General features: G+C 33.6%; 4 protein-coding genes and 1 pseudogene across 5 annotated transcripts; 4 read left to right on the forward strand and 1 right to left on the reverse strand.

Annotated features, from left to right (window-relative positions):
• Window positions 1–3,663: 3,663 nt before the first annotated feature.
• Window positions 3,664–6,158, forward strand: LOC110613156 (E3 ubiquitin-protein ligase MARCHF1). The gene is made up of 7 exons (XM_021754149.2): window positions 3,664–3,878; window positions 3,991–4,062; window positions 4,642–4,706; window positions 5,023–5,149; window positions 5,519–5,599; window positions 5,689–5,784; window positions 5,942–6,158. Exons 1-7 carry the CDS (start codon window positions 3,744–3,746, stop codon window positions 5,993–5,995), a joined length of 630 nt encoding a protein of 209 aa, XP_021609841.1. The 5' UTR covers window positions 3,664–3,743; the 3' UTR covers window positions 5,996–6,158.
• On the reverse strand, window positions 6,151–15,425 carry LOC110613150 (DNA mismatch repair protein MSH6). The gene is made up of 21 exons (XM_021754134.2): window positions 14,257–15,425; window positions 13,885–13,975; window positions 13,487–13,589; window positions 13,351–13,404; window positions 13,179–13,253; window positions 12,885–12,953; window positions 12,681–12,764; window positions 12,211–12,405; window positions 11,523–12,073; window positions 11,309–11,438; window positions 10,263–10,354; window positions 9,967–10,145; window positions 9,688–9,890; window positions 9,491–9,592; window positions 9,033–9,195; window positions 8,284–8,570; window positions 8,074–8,211; window positions 7,682–7,761; window positions 7,446–7,545; window positions 7,090–7,219; window positions 6,151–6,788 (listed from the first exon to the last, which is right to left on the reverse strand). Exons 1-21 carry the CDS (start codon window positions 15,110–15,112, stop codon window positions 6,544–6,546), a joined length of 3,927 nt encoding a protein of 1,308 aa, XP_021609826.1. The 5' UTR covers window positions 15,113–15,425; the 3' UTR covers window positions 6,151–6,543.
• Window positions 15,426–17,264: 1,839 nt separating this feature from the next.
• Window positions 17,265–19,690, forward strand: LOC110613157 (pentatricopeptide repeat-containing protein At3g62470, mitochondrial). The gene has a single exon (XM_021754162.2). It carries the CDS (start codon window positions 17,400–17,402, stop codon window positions 19,332–19,334), a length of 1,935 nt encoding a protein of 644 aa, XP_021609854.1. The 5' UTR covers window positions 17,265–17,399; the 3' UTR covers window positions 19,335–19,690.
• A 14-nt stretch (window positions 19,691–19,704) lies between these two features.
• LOC110613166 (HIPL1 protein-like) lies at window positions 19,705–22,009 on the forward strand. Of its 2 annotated transcripts, none has more exons than XM_043962005.1 (3): window positions 19,705–19,846; window positions 20,050–20,634; window positions 20,715–22,009. In XM_043962005.1, the coding sequence occupies exons 1-3, from the start codon at window positions 19,766–19,768 to the stop codon at window positions 20,859–20,861; spliced, it is 813 nt and encodes a 270-aa protein (XP_043817940.1). In that variant the 5' UTR covers window positions 19,705–19,765; the 3' UTR covers window positions 20,862–22,009. The 2 variants fall into 2 exon arrangements, with proteins under 2 accessions (XP_043817940.1, XP_021609865.2); XM_021754173.2 differs by having other exon boundaries at window positions 19,780–19,944.
• On the forward strand, window positions 20,900–22,009 carry LOC110610823 (annotated as a pseudogene).
• Window positions 22,010–22,378: the final 369 nt, after the last annotated feature.

Consider the following 22,378-nt stretch of genomic DNA (forward strand, 5'->3'; position numbering starts at 1 on the left):
GAACCATGGCCTGTAACCAGAAGCTGGATTCTTTATCCAGTAATTTGTTTTGAGCCTTAAGCCTCCTATTTAATATGTGAGATATTATCTGTAAATAATAAAAAAAAATGTTGAAGCCTTTTTATAATGTTTGAAATTGAAGCAAAGATACCTCTAACTTCCATCCTCTTCGTCCTAATCAACTTTTTACTTTTTAATTTCTCAATTAAAAAAAAAAAAAGCTTGGGTAACATTCACCAAAATCATCAGCCTTACTCAAAGTGATGATCTTTTTACAATTACATCCACCCCATTCTAAGCAACGTTTATTTTTCGAAGCTGTTGACATATTAATTAGTACTAAAATAAATATCTTTTTTTTTTTTTAAAGAAAAAGGAGAAAAATACTAACAAACTTGCAGTGCAAAGTCTGGTGGCAAGCAGAGTGCATAATATCCTCCAAACTTGTAGGAAAATAACACAACCAATCACATGGGTATGATACAAATGGTAATAATAGACCTAACCGATAATGTTTTTAAAACCCATTCTGAACAGAGTTAATCATATATTATAATTAAAAAATATAGATATGATGAGATTAGCTCTTCTATTTAAAAATAAAAAAATAAAGATAATATGGAAATAATTTTGCAGATGCGGGAAAGAAATAAAATTATTATTAGAGAAATGAAGATTGGGAAGGGAATGGACGTGAAGGCATCATCAGAGATCATTCTTATCATCCAAAATTAAAATAAATAATATGAAAAAAAGGGTCCCCACTAAGAGGCGGCCGGTTGCGTTGATCATTTGCTAAGCCTTGAAAAATGGCAGCACTCGCTTCGCTTGTCGCCAATTGTACTTGTGGGCTTCGCATTAGCATTCCAATTTCTAAGATTTACAATTAGATAAGATGGACTACAGCCTAGTGCCTAAGGGATAAGCATATATGTCACCATCCAACTTCATCCTTAATATCACCCTTATTATTACAATAACATCAACGAATATCGAAGGGGACATTAATCATCCAGCGTCGAGAAAAAGGCCCCAGTGGATCAACGCGTTGTACTGAGTGGGGTGTGGGTCCCAGATTTTTAAATTTCAGGTACGCAGAGAGGTAGATGGTTTAGAGCCGTTAATGGAAGATCGGACATGTGAGGCTTCTCATTCAAAGCTCATTTGAATTTGACGCATAGCATATGGACGGCATAATAGTAATATAATATTTATATACAGTTAGCTTTCTCATTATTTGTCAAATTACATCACTGCCCTTTTGCCCTCCCTCATTATTATTATTATAGTTGGGAATGGATAATGTAATGAGGTTTGCGAGTTAATCAGGAAAGTGGCCTGAGAAGGGAAATCAATTAGCATGTGGCAAATCCATGATTAATTAAGAAATTAAATTTATATTATATATAAAAATGAAAAAAATAAAATATTAAAATTTTCGATAATATCCTCAGCTTTTTTATTTATTTATGATATTTTTTTATTATTTTATAGTTGATAATTTTATTATTTAAAATAGATAATATAAAAGATACTGAGCTGATAATTTTATTATTTAAAATAAATAATTTTATTATTAAATAATAAATTCAAATTTAAAAAATAAAAAGATAAGATATGTGAAATAATTAGCACAAATTAATAATTTTAAAAAATAAGATAATAAAGTGATTATCTTAATTTTAAATGTTAATAATTTTATTATTATCCAAATACTTAAAAAATTTAAAAAATACTTAAAAAGAATAATTTATTATCTATTTTTTTTTCAAACTCTGTTCTCGAACACACACCGATGGTATATATTGAAGTAGGAGAAACTCAGTACGACACTAATATTATATATCTTAAAATTTTTAATAAATATATTTAAAAAATTTAAATAAATCCTTTTTTCTATATAAAAATATCTGATAGTTTAAATTGAAAAATGTTTAAATAAAATATTAAAATTTATTATAATAATAAATAATTAATGATAATTAAATTGTAATTTAAGTATATTAGAATTCATCTTTTTCTCTCAATAAAAAAACTATAAAATACCTAAAAACTCTAAAATAAATTCCTTAATTGTTTTAAAGTTATAAATTTAAAATACCGTCTGAAAACAGTAAATAGTAAATAGGAGTATACATTTATTTTATTTTCTTGTAATTTTATTTTTTAATTATTTAAAAAATATATTGTTAATTGTGTATGTATATAAATATAATATTTTTATTTATAATAAATGAATTTCACTTTATTTTATAATTTTATTAAAATTTATATAAAAAATTAATTTTTTAAAATTAAAATAAATTTTTATTTGAAAAACAATAGTATATTAGTCAATATAATGAGAGATCAAATACGATTGAATCTAAAAAAGATAACATTCTTAACCTTTATTTAAGTTTTCTTCATATTATATTAATTAAAAAATATTTTTTATAAATAAATTAAAAATAATATAAATATTAATGTAGCTACAATTAATAATTATTATAAAATTTATATATTTTATTTTATAATATGTGATATTTAATAATCATAAAAATATTTTATTTAATATTTATAGTAATTTTTTATTATAATTTTTATTTAGAGTAAAAAATATTTATAATATTATAAAAGTAAATTTAGTTTTTAATGTTATTAATTTTAAATTTTGTAGACTTAAATTACTTATTATACTAAAAATAATTTATTAAATTTAATAAATGTTAACATTTAAAAATTTTATATATTATGTAATCTACATTCATCTAATTAAAATTTAAATAGATAATGATTTTATCATTTAAATTAATTAAAAGTTAATAAAATTTAAAATTTATATATATTTAAATTTATAAGTGGATGATAATTTTATAATTGAAACTTTAAAAGTAGATAATAATTTTATTATTTAAATTAATTTACAACTAATAAAAATTAGAAATTTGAATTATATATAAATAATAAATTTAAATATTAAAAAATAAAAATAATTATGTATATATAAAATAATTCTAGTTCTAATTAAATTAAAAATGGAGAGATAAAATAAAAGAAGATATGGAGAAGCAAAGAAAGAATGGTGTAAATAGAACAAAGTCATAAGGTTCCAAATCAATGGAATTCTATATTACGGCATGCTTCGTCCGAGTCTTTAGGGCACATTTGCAGGTCAACAAACTTCAAATTCCAGGCTCCAGCTTCATTCCACTTCCATCCAGCCACATATAATAAATAAAAATAATAATAATAAAATCCATGCTTCCCATGAAACCGTGTCAATTGATTGGGCCCATATCCCTATCTCTTTGTTTTTAATTAAATAACATAATGATTTTTCTCATTTATTTTTAAATTAAAAGTAATCTCATAGTTTTATTTTATTTTAATTATGACTTTTTAGAGTTAAATCATCCAATACCCATTAAGATTAAACCCCCATTGAGATTTACGATTTTTAAATATTTTTCAGAATTTAGCGATTAATACTGCTATTAATAATGATAAATATTGGGCTGTTTACGTGTATCATTTAGATGGGGATTGGGCTGATGAGGTGGACTAGTTGCTTATAAATACTTATGCATAATATTATTTACAACTTCTTTTTAAATAAAAAACTATAAGGGTAATTTTGGAATTTCAGTCGATTTCCTTTTATTTAGAGCAGAGAGAGCCTAGAAAGAGGGAGACAATACAGATACAGAGTTTTGAGAAAAGAAGAATTTTCTTTGAGAAAAGTAAAATAAGCATTGAATAAAATGGGAGACGTAGCTTTGTTCATAGATGATTTGCAATCGAATTGCGCAGTATCTCACTGTAGAATTTGTCACGAAGCAGAATTTGAAAGCTGCAAGAGCTTAGAAGCTCCCTGCGCTTGTTCAGGAACTGTCAAGGTATTATAATTATCGATTCTCTGTTCCTGTGTATGATGTCTGTTTGTTTTCGTTTTCATGTTCTGCTAATAATCTTCTTCCTTAATTTTCCAAACCGGATTTCTTGATTCAGTTTGCTCACAGAGATTGCATACAGAGATGGTGTAACGAGAAGGGAAACACCACTTGTGAAATTTGTCTGCAGGTATGAATTTGCAGGCTCTGATGACCTTTTCAGGATTCTTTAATTTTTTCCGTGTTCTATATCGTTTCGGATACTTCTGATCTTATTAAAAGAAAAGAAAAAAAAAATTATGGCTCTGTCCTCTGCGTTATCTGTATGCTTTTTTCTTGTTCTGTTTCGAATTGGGTTTATTGTTTGTTTTTTATTCAAACTCCGCAAAGTGAAAAAAATCAACTCTGTCTCTGTCTTTGGCTTTGAAATTTGGGTGTATTCTCTTGTCTTTATTAATCTTTTCTTTATGTTAAAGTCTTAACTCTTTCTTTCTTTCTATCTTTCCTTTCAAATAATATTATCGGCGATGTTTCAATGATTTCCTGTAGTTCAGGGGAAACATATCAATTAAGCAGTAACTATGATAGTTGAGCAACTAAATATGAATACAACTCTTTTTCCTCAGGAAAATAGAACTTGGTGAATATCTTAGTATTTTACCAATTGAAGGAGATCTTATGACATGGGTATTACTTATTGAAAATTGAAGATGAGAGAAACTAAATGGTTAGCTTGAGCTGAGCATGATTTTTTTTCGTTTTGTGGCAGAAGTATGAACCTGGATACACGGCAGCTTCAAAAAAGTGTCAGCAAATTGAAGAAACGACAATTAGGTATGTATATAAATTATTTTTCACTCGTAAAATTTTGGTGATGCATATAGTAATAATCATAAGAGTTAATTGAGTGGGCATTACCCACCAACTGTTTCTCCTTTTGCTTGTCTTAGATTATTTGTCACTTTTAGTTATACATTTCATTTTTTTATTTACAATTAAGTAAATCAAAAGATGCTTTACAACCAATTTTGCCTCGTGCGGGGCTAATTGTTGATATTTTAGTGTCCTAGGATTATATTTATTTGTCAACTGAAAGGTGTATTTTTTAATTTATGGGACGTGAAATGTCTTTTTTATTTTATATTAACAGAGATAGCTCGGAAATTGCAACAGAAAATGAGCCAGAAAGCCCAATAGAGGATGCGGCCTACTCTGAATTTGAGCGCACATCTGCTGCGGATAGAAGCGCCTCTTACTGCCGAGTGTTGGCATTAACAGTAAGTTCATGTTGATCTTTCCATTATGATTTGCACAAAAATCATATGCCATAACAGTGTATTATTTTGTTTAAAGGAATTAGGGAACTAATACAGTTGTACTTTGTTTGACCTCCTCAATAAAATTTAAAATGGGGTTGAATTTTTCACCGAGGCGTGGGTAATTCATCCATTGGAACTGCCGTAGGTGTAGGATGGGCAGCCTACAGTCAAATTTCGTACTTATATATTCTTTTAAAAAAGAACTGCTGAAAATTGTCGTAATTTGAATTTGAATTTTGAAAGTGAACAACTTAAAGTTCGTCACTTTGTCTTTGTAAATTCTTCCCCCTTATTTATTTTTTTTGAATGTTTAAATTGAACTTGCAGTTGACGGTAGTTTTGATTCTAAAGCATTTATTCGCTACAATAACCGGAGGAACAGAAGATTACCCCTTTACCCTTGTCACGGCAAGTGATTTAAAATTATTTTTCTTGGTGTTTGTTTGCTCAACTACCATCTACTAGGCGAGTTAAGATTTTCTATTTACCTGCTTCAGATACTTGTCTTAAGGATTTGCGGAATTCTTCTTCCAATGTACATTGTGTTGCGAACAATTGCAGCCATCCAGAAAAGAATTCGGAGACAATATCAGGTTAGCCATCTGTTTTACAACACAGTTAAAAATGTTGGCTTCTGCTTGAGAGCTTCACTACAGCCTATAAACATAAGAAGATGCTGGCCACACTAATCTTGTATTGCAATATATATACATCCATTGGCTAATTATTTTATTTCCATTTATATTTCAGGATTTGGATGAGGCCGAGAATGAAATCGAGGAAGACGAGCAACATTTAGTATAAATGAGAACTCCTACTCCTAATTTGGTTTACAGAGCATTCCATCAATGCTCATCGTCCTGTCAACATCATTTTTTCCCTTTTGCTGGGCAAAAATCAAAAGAAAATGATTTTTTATGTAAGAAAGTTGAATATTAAGAAATGTCACATCCACCAATATCAGTAATGGAGGTAACCCATTAACCACCCAATAACTAAAAAGATACAAAAATGCAACAGCAATAACGGAGTGTAAGATGAACCACCATACTATCTAATCTTTAATCACTTCCTAAACAAGTCGAATTACATGATCAGGACATGTTTCCTTTCAACGTGTTGGGCGAACCCACCTCACTGACATTTCCCCAACGTCTAAATGTAATGGGAGGATCATCACTCCTTTGATTGCGACAAAACTAAACCTATTCCCTCTCAGATAATGACTACACAACGGAGTTGGTGCTTAAACCAACTTTCTATGTCAAATCCTAAATGGGCCGACACGCAACTGTAATACATGAGATGATCACAAACTTCGAAAGCAATGCTGTGTAAAAATGACAGCAAAGCTACCTACTCTCGGAAGACAGGTTGATACCACTTCCATTTTGTGGCAGAAGTAGTCTCGCTCTGAGCTGAAGTTTAGCGATCGCTCTGATATCAAAACCGTGGCAACTCAATTTTGTAGCAGCATCAATCAAATTTTGGATCAAGGCTACCATTTCATTACCACTACTCTTTCTGTGTTTGCCATATACAGCCTCAAATTCTCTGGATTTTGCAGCAGCTTTTTCAAGTATAGAATTGGGGAGTCCTGAAATGTTGAATCAAGAACTTGAATTTATTTCCAAAGGTCATCTCAAAACTATTGCCAACAAAAATTGGCATTCAGTATCCCAAAAGTCAGTATACTTTAGCAGGTAACAATCAAATTTACCATGTTAAAATAATTATACTAAATAAAGAATTGAAGCCTTTGGGTCCATATTCAAAAGGATGACTGTTTTTCACCATAAATTGCATGGGGGCAATCATTTAAAACATCTTGATTACCACAAGTATTGAATCTTGTGGGAATTCATATAAAGATGCAAGAAGTGGGCTAAAAAAATTACCAGCCAGTCTTGCTACATTGACACCATAGCTTTTAGGACATGCACCAGGTGTCAACTTATATAGAAATGTAACTTCTTTCAATTCCTCAATCCCATTTCCCACTTGACATGCCATGTGGCAGAGGGAGACCTGTACCAAACATAAGGGAAGTTACATCGGTCAACATTTGTATGAAAGTTCCGACTGTTGATTAGAGAAAGCCTCAACAAGTCTAAATAATGAAGAATCCAATTTAACTAGTCATATCAGCATATCTATGAATATAAAACTCATTTACCATATAATGGTGCCTAAAAGCATGAGAGAGCATCATTGATTAATAAATAACAAATAAACAAAATAAATAAAGACATACCTTGGGATCTTTCTTATAGTCTACAGCTAATCGATGATAGTGAGTCGAAAACATTCCTCGACACTGCACCTTGTGGACAAAATGTTCAAGTACTGATTCCCTAGCAAGAACAACCAGAAAGAAGAAATAAGGTTTGCCTTAACCCAGCAGAATCTATAAAACTTGAGAAGCAATCCATAAGAATGAATTGGTCAAAAGGCCAGGTAGATTTCAAATACTCCGTTACTGGCACCTACGCTATTGCTTGTCCATCTGATGTTGATGTGCCACGTCCGAGTTCATCCAGTGCCACCAATGAATTACGAGTGGCTGATGACTGTTACCAGGAGACGTTAAGTCAAATTGAATTGCACTTATTGCACTACAATGGATATTTTAACATCAACATGCGTATAAGCTACAACCAGAGATCTCAACGAAACATTGAGCAGTTAATTCCAATTTACTTTCTGATAATATCTAGTACATAGAAGCAACATATTTCCATTCTACTCAAATTCAAGAATAAATTTTTGTTTCATTGCTTATCAAGCCTATAGTCTACACCAGGCCTCTATGAGCCCACCCACTGTGAAAAAAGGGTGGGGAGAAAGAAAGAAATAACTTAAAGACTAAATTGAAAGCTCACCAGCATCAATGCAGTTTCTGAAAGCTCCGTTAAGAATGTACTTTGACCTGCCATAATATGATCTTTTGCACCCATCCGGACAAATATTCGGTCGACAGGTGACAATTCAAAGCTCTCTGCAGGGACATCAGCTCCTACCTGTAGAAAAACCAATGCTGAAAAGCATGGACAGAGAAAAGGCAATTTATGTTGCCTGAACCAAACTTTTACCTGGGCCAGAATCACAGCTAAACAAACTTGCCGGAGAAGAGTAGACTTCCCACCCATGTTAGGACCAGTGAGAAGGACAAAACTGGCACCAACACTACCGCCAATATTGATGTCATTCGGCACAAATGCACCCTTGCCTAAAGAATCACTTCTAAGAATAGGGTGCCCCAAACTTTTTGCAGATAACCGTGGCACTTCACTTGATTGACAACCCAGGACGATTGGGCGGCATGCAGGTCCTTCATAGAACTCACTAGCAATTGCCAAACTAATCAAAACATCCAGTTCTGTAACATGAAAGCCAAGCCAAACAAATTCAAAACATATCAACTTACACGCAAGTTGTTTAATTTGACTGAATAATTCTTTGGTCCTGATAGTTTCTTTCAAATCATTCAGAATAAACTTTATGCCTAGTCCAGAACACATTCTCGGCTGGGATGCAAGTTGTTTAATTTGACTGAATAATTCTTTGGTCCAGATAGTTTCTTTCAAATCATTCAGAATAAACTTTATGCCTAGTCCAGAACACATTCTCGGCTGGGATGTAGGAGGCCAACTTGACAATCAAACAAAAGAGAACATAATAGTCTTAAATTATCTAATACAGTTATAAGAAGATCTATCATCATATGTAGAAGTGTGAGCATGAAAATGACTGCATGCATGTGTGTGTGTGTGTGTGCGAGTGAGAGAGAGAGAGCTCTATAGGGAAACCCATTGACAACAAAAGCTAACAGAACACAGACCTGCTGTTGCAGAAACCAGTTGTCTCCACTTATCATGATGTTTGCAGAAACGCCCAATCAATCTCTGCAAAATGCTCTTCAAGGTTGATTCCTTTTCAGACTCGGACTGGGAGAGCTCTCCTAAGAACTTCTTAATGCTTGAAGTCCAATACCTGTAAAACCCCTACTTGTGCAAGAAGAGGTAGAAAAGGAAATTCAAACTAAAGTTGGAGGAAAAAGGCAACCTGAAAGCAATCTTCAGTAAATTGTTCATCGTACCATACACTGAGACATCAACCAAAACTAAAAAGTATTCTTTTCTAGTAAACATTATGAACCAATAAAGATTGCTAGATTAATGTTGATTCTTTAAAAATGCACAAAATGTTGGTGATACCACAATCAATAGTGTCATGACAGCATTGTTGCCAGACAGCAAAAAAACAAGTTTAACATGTTGCCAAGCATCAAATGTTTACCTTTTTGGAAGATCGCAATTCATAATCTCGAGGAATATTGCCACCCAAATGTTCTGGGACTTCTAATAGATAGGCTTCTTTTCCAACTGTGACGTAACTGATCTATAAAAGGTCATGAGATAATAGAACTTAAGTCGTCTGCTAAAAGAAGATGAGTAGGAAAATGAAAGGACTAAAATATTTCTGGAACTTCATACCGATGTCTCTCCAAGTAACTTTCGCTGTTCCTTAAGGTGTTTTGTCAAGCTGGACTCAATTTCCCTAACTTTCTTACATGCAGAGTCATACTCCACATCAACTCCTTCATGAGGTATTATACGTCCAGAATTGTTGGCTTCCACCCAATCAAAAGCTTCCTTAAAATGTTTAAGAATTGAATGGACATTAGGAAGACCTTCACCTGCAGGTAGATTATAATAATTGAGATGCCAAACCCCATTTTATGAAATAAATAAAGACATGAAAACCGACAATACCAGGTGTTAGCAAATGATGTAGTTGCCTGGACTCAGCATTTTCCAAAATGGCACAAAGTGAAGAACATGCTTGGGCCATTAATTCACAGCCACGGAGAGCAGTTATGAACTCCTGGAGCTGCTTCTTTGCTGCATCCTCATATAAAATTACCTTATTTGCATTTCTTCCACTAGCTTCACTGCACTCAATAAAAAAAAAAAATATATATATATATATATATATGTATGCATGTATCAAATGATCATGAGAAGGTTCTTCCCTATTTACACTGAAGCAATCTCTTTCTCAGGTATACCTGCTAGCACATATGCGTGCAAGTAATCGCTCCATGTCAGGAAGCCTAGACAATGCTTTTCGAAATTCCAATGCAATAGGTTGATTTGCCCCCTAGAGAGCAGACAGAATATTAGAATGTATGAGTAACAATGACTAGGACTTGAGAGAAAACATACAAGAGGGTAATTTCAGGCAGACAAGGGTGACAGTCACACAACAAAATACTGACGAAAGCACAGATTTTACAATTCCTAGAGACCTAGAAAATGCAAATAAATAAAATATTTACAAAACAAAAAAGAACAGAGAAAAGGCTGTATCAGAACAAGGTATCACATAATTACTTTAGGATTAGTGAACTCGCTACATTGTCTTTGTGCTTAAAATTTAGAAAAGGCTGTATCTGATCAGCATTTACAAAAAAGGCAAAAGGCCTGTTTAGGCTTTTAAATTTTATCCTAAATCCTAATAGTTAAATGTTACATATTATAGGAAGAGATATAAGAATAAGAATAAAGCAGCTGTTTAGCTAGTTTTGGAGGGAAAAGTCTTGGGTAATTAAATTCAGTGTGACTGACTTTGATGATGTATGTGAACTTACATCACTTGCTCACCTGCATGCTCAAAATGTCAAACTTCACTTTTCTGTATTTTGCTTCTCTTCTTTCCAAATCACAAATTCAAAACCAAATCCCAACATCATGAATAATTTCTCCCCAAGGGGCTTATTTTAAGATGAACAAGGATCTGAATTGTCAGATGTTCAGTTTTGTATTCCTAATTTGGGGAAAAAAGATGAAATTTAGAAAGAAAGTTGACTTTTAAGTGTTGAGGAGTGCTTATTTGATCTATTTTTAAATTTTGAAGTTTGTTTTGGACCCAAAAAAACTTTAAGAGTCTATATAGGCCTTTTGTTGAAGAAAAAGAAAAGCTTCAATTTTAAATCTTGTTTAAATAATTTAATCAAAATAAAATAAAACAACAAATCTCCTACTTAAAATTCATAAGAGCCAAATATAACCTAAAGCATAATTACCCTGTAAAGCATTTCAGGCATAAACTTACCCGTAGACCTGCCACAGCATCCTGGCGGTCCTCGATAGATCTCAAATCATATAGAGGTCTTGCTAGCCATGTCTTCAGCAATCTCTTCCCAGATGCCGTCACACAGTGATTCAGTTGTGCATAAAGTGTCCTTGAGATACAAGAAAAAAGAACCTCAGAATAGGGTCAGGAGAACGATACTTTTGACTGACAGATTAGCATATAACAGCATTACCCTGAAGAGCCTCCATTTCTGTTATTCTCAAAGATCTCAAGATTCTCCATCGCAGCAGCATCAAGAATCATGTATGGTTTTTGAGCAACATTACAGAAATCAGAGCATGGAAGTGATTCAAACTTTGCAAATCTAAGCAAAGTCTCATCAAGAAAAGCCTGTTTTAGATAATAGAGAGTTCCTCCAAGAGCTGAAAGGGCTAGGCTGCCATTTTCTCCTTTATTTACTAGCTTTGACAAAATTTCTGGTAGGCAGCTTGACCCATCTTCTGCAATATGAAGTTCTGCTGTATCTATATCTGCTTTATTTAAAGATCCAGGGGCTGATTGATCTGTGATCCGCCTGTAGATGGCCTTGACTTCACAAACAGTTTTCTCCGAATCCCAGAATTCAGAGAGGGGAACCAACTCATTTACTAAAGGATTCCTCGTTTGCTTCAGCATTACTCTCTCAGTTTCAGAGCTGAGCATTTTTGCAGGTTTTATAATTTCTACTGGCCTCAGCTCAGATAATAGACAACACAATGAACTGCATTCTGCATCATCCTTAAACTGCCAGGGGTGAAGGCAATCAAAATAAGAAGTAATACCCAAAAAGATGAAATTGTAATAATTATTAACTGAAATTTTCCAGATCCATAAAACTCAGTAACTACACAATACAATTTTCAAAGAAAAATTAGATCCACCTGCCCAAGAAAGATTCTGCTGGTAGCAACATCAACCACACAGATACCAAAAACCCGCTCAAAATTTTCGTTTTCCAAATTCTGACACCTTTCTGTCACTGCCATTAGATAAGAAGCATCAGGATTTGCTGCAAGTAATTCTCCCTCAGTTAGTGTTCCTTTTGTAACCACTGCACATATTTCACGTTTCACAACCTAAACAAAAGGGGGGGTGGGGGTTAAAAAGTCAAAACTTCAGATAATAGACGCAAAAGGAATCTGTTAAGAAAATCTCTACTGTACAGTTTAGATCAGCAACTCTTTTACTTATCCGCTCTTATATGGACCCATTAGGGACTACATGATTGATCATTGACATATAGTAAAATGATTGGTTCAGGACAGAATTACATGAATGACTTCAGCAGCCAATTTGTAAGAAAATACTAGCAACAGAAACCATTCAAGGATCTCATGAAAAATCTACAGACCTTGTCTTTAGATCCTTTCTCTTTGCGACGAAGTTCCAGTTGTTCAGGTGTTTCTGTCTGCTCTATAACAAGAACTCGATAACCCTGCACTGTCAGGGCAGCTCAGTTGAAATTTCCCCCGGAGGAACATATGCGCCAAGAATAAATATGAGGTCCAATGGCTATTAATGAAAATTGCAGATGGAAATCATATATGGAACCAACCTTTCTTGCCAGTTTTTCCACATTCATTGAGAAATTCCTCTCTGGAAAACCACAATGAGGTTGTTCTCCCTAAAGATTGAAGCAGAAGTCATAAGTTGACCTGGGTAAGAATCTAAGGAAACTCATAACCAACAAGACATACAAAACATGAAGCTAGGAACAAAAGAAAAATATTCAGGCCTATATTTTCCCTTCTTTATTTTGACTAAGAAGGATAAACTCAAGAAAGAATAAGGGCTAGCAACTAAAAAAAACAAATCCATGAGCATATCACTTGAAAATTAAACCAAATACCTTCATATATTGCAAATCTAATTCCTTAGCTCCTACGTGGGCATCCATTTCAAAAAGCTCATAAAATTTGCCCATCTGCACCATAAAATTTTGAGATATTTACCATTTAAATGCACTAAGAAAAGTGATAGTTTATAAATGCACACAGCTTTTACTTGACTTAGGTGCATACCTTGAAAAACAACACTTTATCCATATGCTTTGATTTAAACTCCCACCATTGTCTCTGCACATGACAATAAGAGATAAAAATTGAAAGGAAAGGACCACAAATACTTCCGAAGCTCTCGTAGCTAGAAAGCTCTTACCTGACCACCTGATAAACTCTTTACAAAATTTGGAGGCAGGTACAGAGTCCTTGGATCATAATGTGCATCTCCAGGGCGCCTCCTTTTTGCATCCCTCTGTTCTCTGTTTGCAATACACCATTTAAAAGAGAATAAACAACAAATTGCCCTCATATCAAAAGCAATGCTAGGCCTACAAGCACGCCCATCCACATGTTGCCATTATTGATATATATATATATATATATATATATATATATATATATATATATATTGCCATTGTTTTTTTTTCCTTTCCTATGTGGATTTGGTTGCTGGTGGGAAAATAGAGCATGTTCAAGCCCTTGCCAGATAAGGCAAACATGTGTTTGAAGACATGAAAGGATAGGCTGTTGAGTTGGAATTTGAATGGAACTTACGCTCCAAGAAACCATAATTTCCCAGTTTCACGTGCGCTGAACCTTTCAGAAGCATTACTTGTCAAAGCATTACCAAGGCCAGACACCACATCTGCAGCAAATCAAGATGAAACTCAGTATGAGTGACAATTATTGCTAGTTGTTATTATGAGTTACATAATAAATACAAGAAGGAACCAATCATGATTTCCATTTAGTTTCACTAAACCTATCTTGTCATTGATTTCACTAATCCAAGCCAAAAAACAGTGCTCATATTGATGTATAAATTACAAGCCCCACCAAAAGAATGATAATAATACACCAACACTAATAATAATAACACAACAAACATAATAAATATGAAGGGGAGAGAGAGAAGGAGAAAATCACCTTTATTCTTAACTTGCTCCACAACTGAAACTTTCAACTCTTTTTTACTCACATTCCCAGTGTCCTCGCTCTTCTTCCCACAAACCAGCTTTCCAGCTCCGCAAACTTTCCTTTTCCTTGATTCACTCTTCCCACCCTGCTTTTCATTTTTGCCGACCCTGTCATTATCCACTTCTTGCTCATCCCCCAAATCCATATCACCCTCATCACTGACGTCCATCTCTGGATTCTTTCCCCAATCTTCATCACTAGAATCATCACCATCATTGCCTTCTTCAATATTACCGACATCCTCCATCTCTTCAATTTCATCTTCAATCACTGTCTTCTTGAAAGACAAAGAACCCCTTCGTAGGCGCTTAAATTTCTTCACAGTTTCCTCAACCCACTCAATTTTTTCCTTTCCCAAATCCAACACTTCCTCTTCAAAATCATCGTACTCAACCAAATGTTTACCAGAATCCTCATAATAAGATTTAACGTAACCCTCGTACCAGCTCTTATCCAACGGCCAGTAAACCCTAATCCTCTTATCCACCACTTCTTTGCCGTACGACTTAATGGCGGTTGCAGGCGTTGAAGCAGATGGCGATGCAGATGGAGAGGGAGTTTGGCCAATGACTAATAGCGGTTTTTTCATTTTGGATTGTAGAGGAGAAGGAGTGGAAGGGCTACTAGGGCTTGGACGTTTAGGGTTAGGGTTAAGTTTGGGGGACTGTCCTTTGGAGAGAGTGGAGGCAGGGAGTGGAGAAGGAGAAGGAGAAGGAGAAGATGCTTTCGAGAAGAAAGAAGTGATTTGGCGCTGTGGATTGACCAGCGGCGATCTGCCATTGCTTGGTTTACGCGCCGGTGCCATTTCCGTGGTTCGAGAGGAAGGCAGCAGCCAGGAGGGGAGTGAGGTTTAAGTGAAAAGGTCTACAGAAGGACAGACGGGTGACAGTCTCTCAATAGGAAGGGAAAGCGAAACAAAGAGCTTTATGTTTCAACCGTAGCATGTGATATGGCGGGAATTTAGTGCAAATTCCCGGCAAGTGTTTCCATTGGAGTTATTTGGCGGGAATTTGGGGCCGTCGCCTTCTTGATTTCCACTCTCCACAGTTAAGATGAACAACGTTACACCCTGATTGAGTAAAATAAGATAGGAGGTAGAGAAGTTTTTTAAAATACGGCAATAGAAGAATTTTGTATAACTTTTTATATTCTTCATAAGTTGAATGTTTTTAAATACTGAAAAATTCTCGTAAAACCTCCACTCAGAGAGAGGTTTTTACCTTTTCAAATTGAAAAAAAAAAAAAAAAATCTAAAACTCCGGTCTGTAAAAACTTTTTTTTCTAATCAGGATGGAAGTTGACATGAAATTGACTCGACGGCACTTTATAAATACGGTAGAGATTATTGGACTCTTAAAATGCGGTAAAAAAAATAATTTTTGAAAAAACATTACATAAGTGCCGTAATATAGAATTTAAAATGTGAAAATTTAAAATGCAAAATTTTGTATTTTAAAATTTAATTTTTATTTAATTAATTATTATATTATATTTTATTAATTTAATTTATTTAATTTATATGAATATAATTATAAAAATTATATTAATATTATTATAAATATTAATTATTTTAAATTATTTATAATATAATATTATATTTATTTTATTAATTATATATTAAATTTATATAAATATAATTATGAAAATTATATTAATATTAATTATTTTAAATTATTTATAATATAATATAATATTTATTTTATTAATTATGTATTAAATTTATATAAATATAGTTATAAAATTATATTACTATTATTATAAATATTAATTATTTTAATTTATTTATAATATTACTTTTTTTTAAATGGGTTTATAATATAACATTATATTTTTTATATTTATTATTCTGTATTTTAAAATTTATTTTTATTTAATTAATTATATTATATTATATTAATTTAATTATATATTAAATTTATATAAATATGTTTATAATATAACATTATATTTTTTATATTTATTATTCTGTATTTTAAAATTTAATTTTTATTTAATTAATATTATATTATATTAATTTAATTATATATTAAATTTATATAAATATAATTATAAAAGATATATTAATATTAATATTAATTATTTTAAATTATTTATAAAATAATATAATATTTATTTTATTAATTATATATTAAATTTATATAAATATATTTATAAAATTACATTAATATTATTATAAATATTAATTATTTTAATTTATTTATAATATAACATTATATCATTAATATTTATTATTTTATTTTATTGTTTTTATTACAATTAATTTATAAATATGTAATTTTTAAAACAGTAACAGCTTTTAATTTTTTTTTTAAAATTTTAAAATAGTAAAAAGTCCAAATTTTTTAGGTGTTGTTAGTTATATAATTTTTTAAAAATTTTATAATAATAAAAATAATAAAATAAAATGATAAATATGAAAATATAATGTTATATTATAAATAAAATAATATAATTAATATTTATAATAATATTAATATATTTTTTATAATTATATTCATATAAATTTAATATATAATTAAATAAATTAAATTAATAAAATATAATATAATAATTAATTAAATAAAAATTAAATTTTAAAATACAGAATTCTGCATTTTAAATTGTGCAAGTATATTTAAAGTGTAATAATGAAATTTTTTTTAAATTAGCAATCTAAGTGACTCTACCGCACATTTAAATGCGGTAGAATTATCTTTCATCTTAATTTGAAAAAAAAAAATTTTCGAATTGATTTGAGAAAAAATTTTTTTTTTCCAACGTGAAAAGGTCAAAAGCCCCTCAGAGAGAGTGTCAGGCACAAGTCTACTGAAATGGGCTTAAGCGCCGACTTGTCACCAACTTAGGCCCAGAAAGATCTGTCCATTTCTGAGCCAAACCCAGCTTAAATGGGCTTGGGCGCTAATTTGTCACCCATTTAGGCCCAGCAAGATCTGTCCTTTTCTGAGCCGAACCCAGCAACAGCCATACTGTTAGTTGCACCTTCCGCAGTCACATCCGCTGGTTCACCTCCGCCACCGCCGCACCGATCTTAGACGTCTTCCTTATAATTCAACTGATTTTGCTTCTCTCCGTTGCTCTTTAATGGCCGCTCAATGTTTCTCACTTTAAAAGAGCCCGCCAAATTTTTTGTCCTGAGCCGTCGTTTCGTGCAATCCCAACCGCATTCAAGTTTCCATGGCCAAATCTACTCCACCGAGAAGCTTCTCTCTCTCGACGAGATACGAAGAGGAGGGGGAAAACGATGGAGAGGACAGCAAGTGTGCCTTCCTGATGGTGGCTCTCTGCCCATGTGTCGTTTGTTTCATTCTTCTCCTCATAGTAGTCTTTATAGTTCTCATTGTCAAGTTCCATTTCTTTTGCCACACTCCTCTTCGCTCTCTCATCTTCAAGAAAACTTGTCACTAGTTACAAAATCCAGAAGTATTAATTATTCTGAAACCTCACCATTGCCGAGTGTCTATACACGTGGAAAATTAATTGAGTTAGCTGCTAGGAGTTTTTCTTGCTTCACCAGCGCTGGAGCAGATTCAGATGCTGAAATTGATGAAAATTATGAGAGTGATAACTGTGGAAGTGATGATGAAGGTGCAGGTATTAAGTCGAGTGCAGATCCTGTGGAGGTCGATAGGGTATGCAAGGTGATCGATGAATTGTTCGCGTTGGATCGCAACATGGAGGCAGTTCTTGATGAATGTGGTATCAATTTGTCGCATGATCTGGTGATAGACGTACTGAGAAGATTTCGTCATGCTAGAAAACCGGCATTCCGGTTCTTCTGTTGGGCTGGGCAAAAGCAAGGTTTTTCCCATGATTCCAGGACTTACAACTCGATGATGAGTATACTTGCAAAGACTAGACAGTTTGAGACTATGGTTTCAATGCTCGAAGAAATGGGGGAGAGAGGGCTTTTGACAATGGATACATTTTCGATTGCAATGAGAGGTTTTGCTGTTGCCAAGGAGCGGAAAAAGGCTGTTGGAATGTTTGAGTTAATGAAGAAGCACAAATGTAAAACGGGGGTTGAGACTATCAATTCTTTGCTTGATAGCCTTGGAAGGGCCAAGCTTGTAAAAGAAGCGCAAGTCCTTTTTGGGAAGTTGGAAGGCAGGTTTACACCAAATTTGAGGACTTATACAGTGTTGCTCAATGGTTGGTGCCGGGTGAAGAATTTGATGGAGGCAGGAAGAATTTGGAATGAGATGATTGATAAGGGGTTTGAGCCTGACATTGTTGCATATAATACAATGCTTGAAGGGCTATTAAGGAGTAAGAAGAGGTCTGATGCGGTTAAATTGCTGATGGTCATGAAGGCCAAGGGCCCATCACCTGATGTTCGGAGCTATACGATTTTGATTCGGGATCTATGCAAGCACTCAAAGATGAAAGACGCCATTGAATATTTTGATGAGATGGTTGATTCTGGCTGCAAGCCAGATGCTGTGGTTTACACATGCTTGATCACAGGGTTTGGGAATCAGAAGAGGATGGACATGGTTCATGACTTGTTGAAGGAGATGAAAGAAAAGGGTTGCCCCCCTGACGGCCGGACCTATAATGCCCTTATCAAGTTGATGACCAGTCGAAAAATGCCAGATAATGCTGTGGGAATTTACAAGAAGATGATTCAGGGTGGAATTGAACCTACGATTCACACTTACAACATGATCATGAAATCCTATTTTCAAATGAGGAACTATGAAATGGGTCAAGTGGTTTGGGATGAGATGATTAGGAAGGGGTGTTGCCCTGATGATAACTCCTATACTGTTCTCATTAGGGGGCTAATAAGCCAGGGAAGGTCAGAAGAAGCTTGTGAATACTTGGAGGAGATGTTAGAGAAAGGAATGAAAACTCCCCAGCTTGACTACAACAAGTTTGTATGTGATTTGTCCAGAGCTGGGAAGCCTGATATGCTCGAAGAGTTGGCCCAAAAGTTGAAGTTCTCTGGAAAGTTTGAAGTTTCTAATGTTCTTGCTAGTTGGGCTGAAATGATGAAGAAGAGGGTTAAGAGAAGTGATTTGGGTTAATAGACACTGCAAACCTAGTTGTTGAGATCAACGGTGCAAAGGTCAGAAGGTGGCAGATACATGGTCGTTTGAAGTGGGTATCTGATGCGTGTTGTATATTCTCCTTGTTATTGCTTCTTCTACTTATCCAACCATTTTGTCCCAATTTCTCTAATTTTTTGCTTTTCTGTTGTATATTTTCCTTTTTGATTTGTAGTTCAGTTTGTTCCTTCTTCCTTCTTTCCCTAGTCATTTGTTGTCATCTTGACAGTCTAAATTAACCCTGTTTCTGAATGTTTCTAAATTTGTTTGCTTGTCTTTACACTTGAATGAAGGTCCAGCAAAGAAAAGGAAGGAAATTACCTTATTGTTGTTTCCCTTCTTTCTTCAATGTTTTGTTTCTCTGTATTAGTATATTGTTGCATGGAGGCTGGAGAGATCAGAGAAAGTAGATGCCGGTTCAATCATGTGTTTCCTTTCCGAAAAGCAAAATCCAAACTGTATGGAATTTGTGCTTGAGGTGGATGATACAGGTAAAGGTATTCCAAAGAGAAACAAAATTCAGTTTTTGAAAATTTTGTTCAAGTCAAAGAAACAGCTCCTGGGGAAGGAGGCATTGTCTCAGGACTTGGTATTGCGCAGTCTTTGATATGTTGAATGAAGGCCTAATCAAAATTTTGAATCAATTTCCTCCTCAGTCCTTTTCATTCAATATGTCTAATTCTGCCTGCCTCAGGTACGTTTAATGGGTAGAGAGAGAGCTGATCTCTGGCAATCAAAAACGGATTTTTGCGAAGCATTTGGCAGAGCATCTGCTGATGGATTATGTTTCAATGGTGAACCTGTTACCCTCAATAACACTGGTTCACCGAGTCCCCCAGCTGGTTTGTGCCTCGAGAAAATTGGAAATGGATCTTACCTCACTATGGTTGGTCATCCTGATGGCTCTAACCGTGCATTCTTCTCCAGCCAACCGGGTAAGATTTGGTTGGCAACTATTCCTGAAGAAGGATCTGGAGGAATTCTGGAAATTGATGAGTCCAATCCTTTCATTGATCTAACGGATGAGGTTTATTTTAATAGTGAAATTGGGTTGTTGGGTATGACATTTCATCCAAACTTTGCACAAAATGGCCGGTTCTTCGCTTCATTTATTTGTGACAAGTTCAGGTGGCCAGGATGTGTTGGAAGATGTTCATGTAATTCAGATGTGCATTGTGATCCTTCAATGCTGGTTTCTGATAATGGTGTCCAGCCATGCCAATATCATATTGTTGTTGCAGAGTATTCTGTAAACAACACAGCAGTTGAAGCTTCCTTGGTATAAATCTCTGTACAAGTAGCATTTTGTGATGTTATTTTAATTCAATGATTCCAGCTGACTTTTGGCATTTTTTCCAGGCCACAGCTGCCAAATCATTGGAAGTTAGAAGGATACTTGCAATGGGCCTTCGTGGAAAAAAAGGAGAGAGGAGGGAACTTGTCTCAGGTTTAATACTTTCCTTATTGCATCAGCTGAGAATCCAACAAGTAATACAATGGCAGTGACATTGAAATGGGATCCTATAACACCCATCAATGCATAGTTTAACATCCGTGCCTCCAGTCCTCGGCTTTCCAAACTTAGTTCTAGTGCCAGGGCTGAAAGATCCCATATAGTTCTCTTGATTCAAAATGTTGAGCAGAAATGGGGATAAAAGATTCGGTTGTTGGCAAATGGGAATTGTCTCCATGCTACACTAGCAAAGATAAAATCCAAGCACAATGTTTCACCTCACAGCTCTTCAGGAAGATCAGAATTTGGTTCAAGAAGTGAAATTTCTAGCAGAAAATCAAAAGATGCTCCTTTATGTGCCTTGGACGGAATAGAACAAAGACTACCTTCTCATAAATGCTTTTTGTTGATTGTGATTGATGCCAGTGCAGGACCGTTTCAAGAACATGATCCTTCCGAGTGCTTTGCAAGGTTGTTTGGTTCGATAAACCAACTTTGCCTAACATCATTACTAGAAGCCTTGAAGAGCACATGATCCATCCGGAGGATGATATCTTGCTGAAACTGTTTCATGGCTCTCGCTTGTATCTAATTAAACTTCTACCAGAATTGGGGGTGCCTGGCATCATGGAGTTTCATCAGCAAAATCCAAGAGAGAATGTGCATTTGAAAGTGGAAAAGCTGTCAAAGATCACGGATCATCATCTGCAATGCACTCAGAGTCTATAGACATCAATAACTCCTATGGACACTTGCTTCGTGATGGGACCGACTAACAAAAGGCAACTTAAGGAGGAGAAAACACAAGAAATCAAAGCATTATACAGCTTTAAGATTCAGTTGGATCCTCAGAGATAGAAGAGGAAGAAGAATTAGTATTACAAGGTAAACAAAGCATTGCTAAACCCTTGCATGGAATGAGATTCTTGGTTGATAATCCATTTTTATGGAAGACAGCCATGATTAATCTTTTGCAACTCAGTGCATCTGTTGAGCTTTGTCACAACAGAAAGGAAGCTCTACAGTTAGTCCGTCTTGGTATAGACCAAAGAAAAAGTGGAGCTCCCTCAGGCCTCAACTTCTCCAAATGACAATAGCTCCTCTTTGAATGCGCGTTTGATCTAATTACATAGCTACAGTCCTGGTATTACACAAGTCAAAACTGATTTGACTTCATTTAAGAATTTATCAGTTTCTAATCTCTCGTATGTCGTGGGTATTTTGCTAATTCGGGACTAGAAAGAAAAAATTTATTAATTTAGAACTGAGAAAAAAATATTTATAGATTTAGAAATAACGGTAAAAATCTATATTCGATATGTTTGTAAATAGAAAAAAAAATGTTAAAAATATATTTTTTTTAAAATAATAGTCCGGCAGACTATTATTTATTTATTTATTTATTTTTGAAATAATGGCCTTCACGATTATGAGTGGTAAGGTCATTATTTAATTTTTAATTATTAAGATATTATAATAATATATTTATATATATTAATTTAATAATTTTATTTATATTGTATTTTTTATTTAAATTATTAGTCTAATAATTGTATATGATATTAATAAA

The sequence above is a fragment of the Manihot esculenta genome, chromosome 1 (assembly GCF_001659605.2).
Source record: "Manihot esculenta cultivar AM560-2 chromosome 1, M.esculenta_v8, whole genome shotgun sequence".
NCBI lineage: Eukaryota > Viridiplantae > Streptophyta > Magnoliopsida > Malpighiales > Euphorbiaceae > Manihot > Manihot esculenta.

Excerpts from the sequence above, each read along its gene's own strand:
- LOC110613156 (XM_021754149.2), top strand. The coding sequence starts at position 3,744 with ATGGGAGACGTAGCTTTGTTCATAGATGATTTGCAATCGAATTGCGCA. Across the intron at positions 3,879-3,990 it reads CTTGTTCAGGAACTGTCAAG|TTTGCTCACAGAGATTGCAT; the intron begins GTATTATAATTA and ends TTCTTGATTCAG. Across the intron at positions 4,707-5,022 it reads ATTGAAGAAACGACAATTAG|AGATAGCTCGGAAATTGCAA; the intron begins GTATGTATATAA and ends TTATATTAACAG.
- LOC110613150 (XM_021754134.2), bottom strand. The coding sequence starts at position 15,112 with ATGGCACCGGCGCGTAAACCAAGCAATGGCAGATCGCCGCTGGTCAAT. Across the intron at positions 13,590-13,884 it reads AAATTATGGTTTCTTGGAGC|AGAACAGAGGGATGCAAAAA; the intron begins GTAAGTTCCATT and ends TATTGCAAACAG. Across the intron at positions 12,954-13,178 it reads TAGATTTGCAATATATGAAG|GGAGAACAACCTCATTGTGG; the intron begins GTATTTGGTTTA and ends TTCAATCTTTAG.
- LOC110613157 (XM_021754162.2), top strand. The coding sequence starts at position 17,400 with ATGTTTCTCACTTTAAAAGAGCCCGCCAAATTTTTTGTCCTGAGCCGT.
- LOC110613166 (XM_021754173.2), top strand. The coding sequence starts at position 19,780 with ATGTGTTTCCTTTCCGAAAAGCAAAATCCAAACTGTATGGAATTTGTG. Across the intron at positions 19,945-20,049 it reads AGGCATTGTCTCAGGACTTG|GTACGTTTAATGGGTAGAGA; the intron begins GTATTGCGCAGT and ends TGCCTGCCTCAG. Across the intron at positions 20,635-20,714 it reads CAGCAGTTGAAGCTTCCTTG|GCCACAGCTGCCAAATCATT; the intron begins GTATAAATCTCT and ends CATTTTTTCCAG.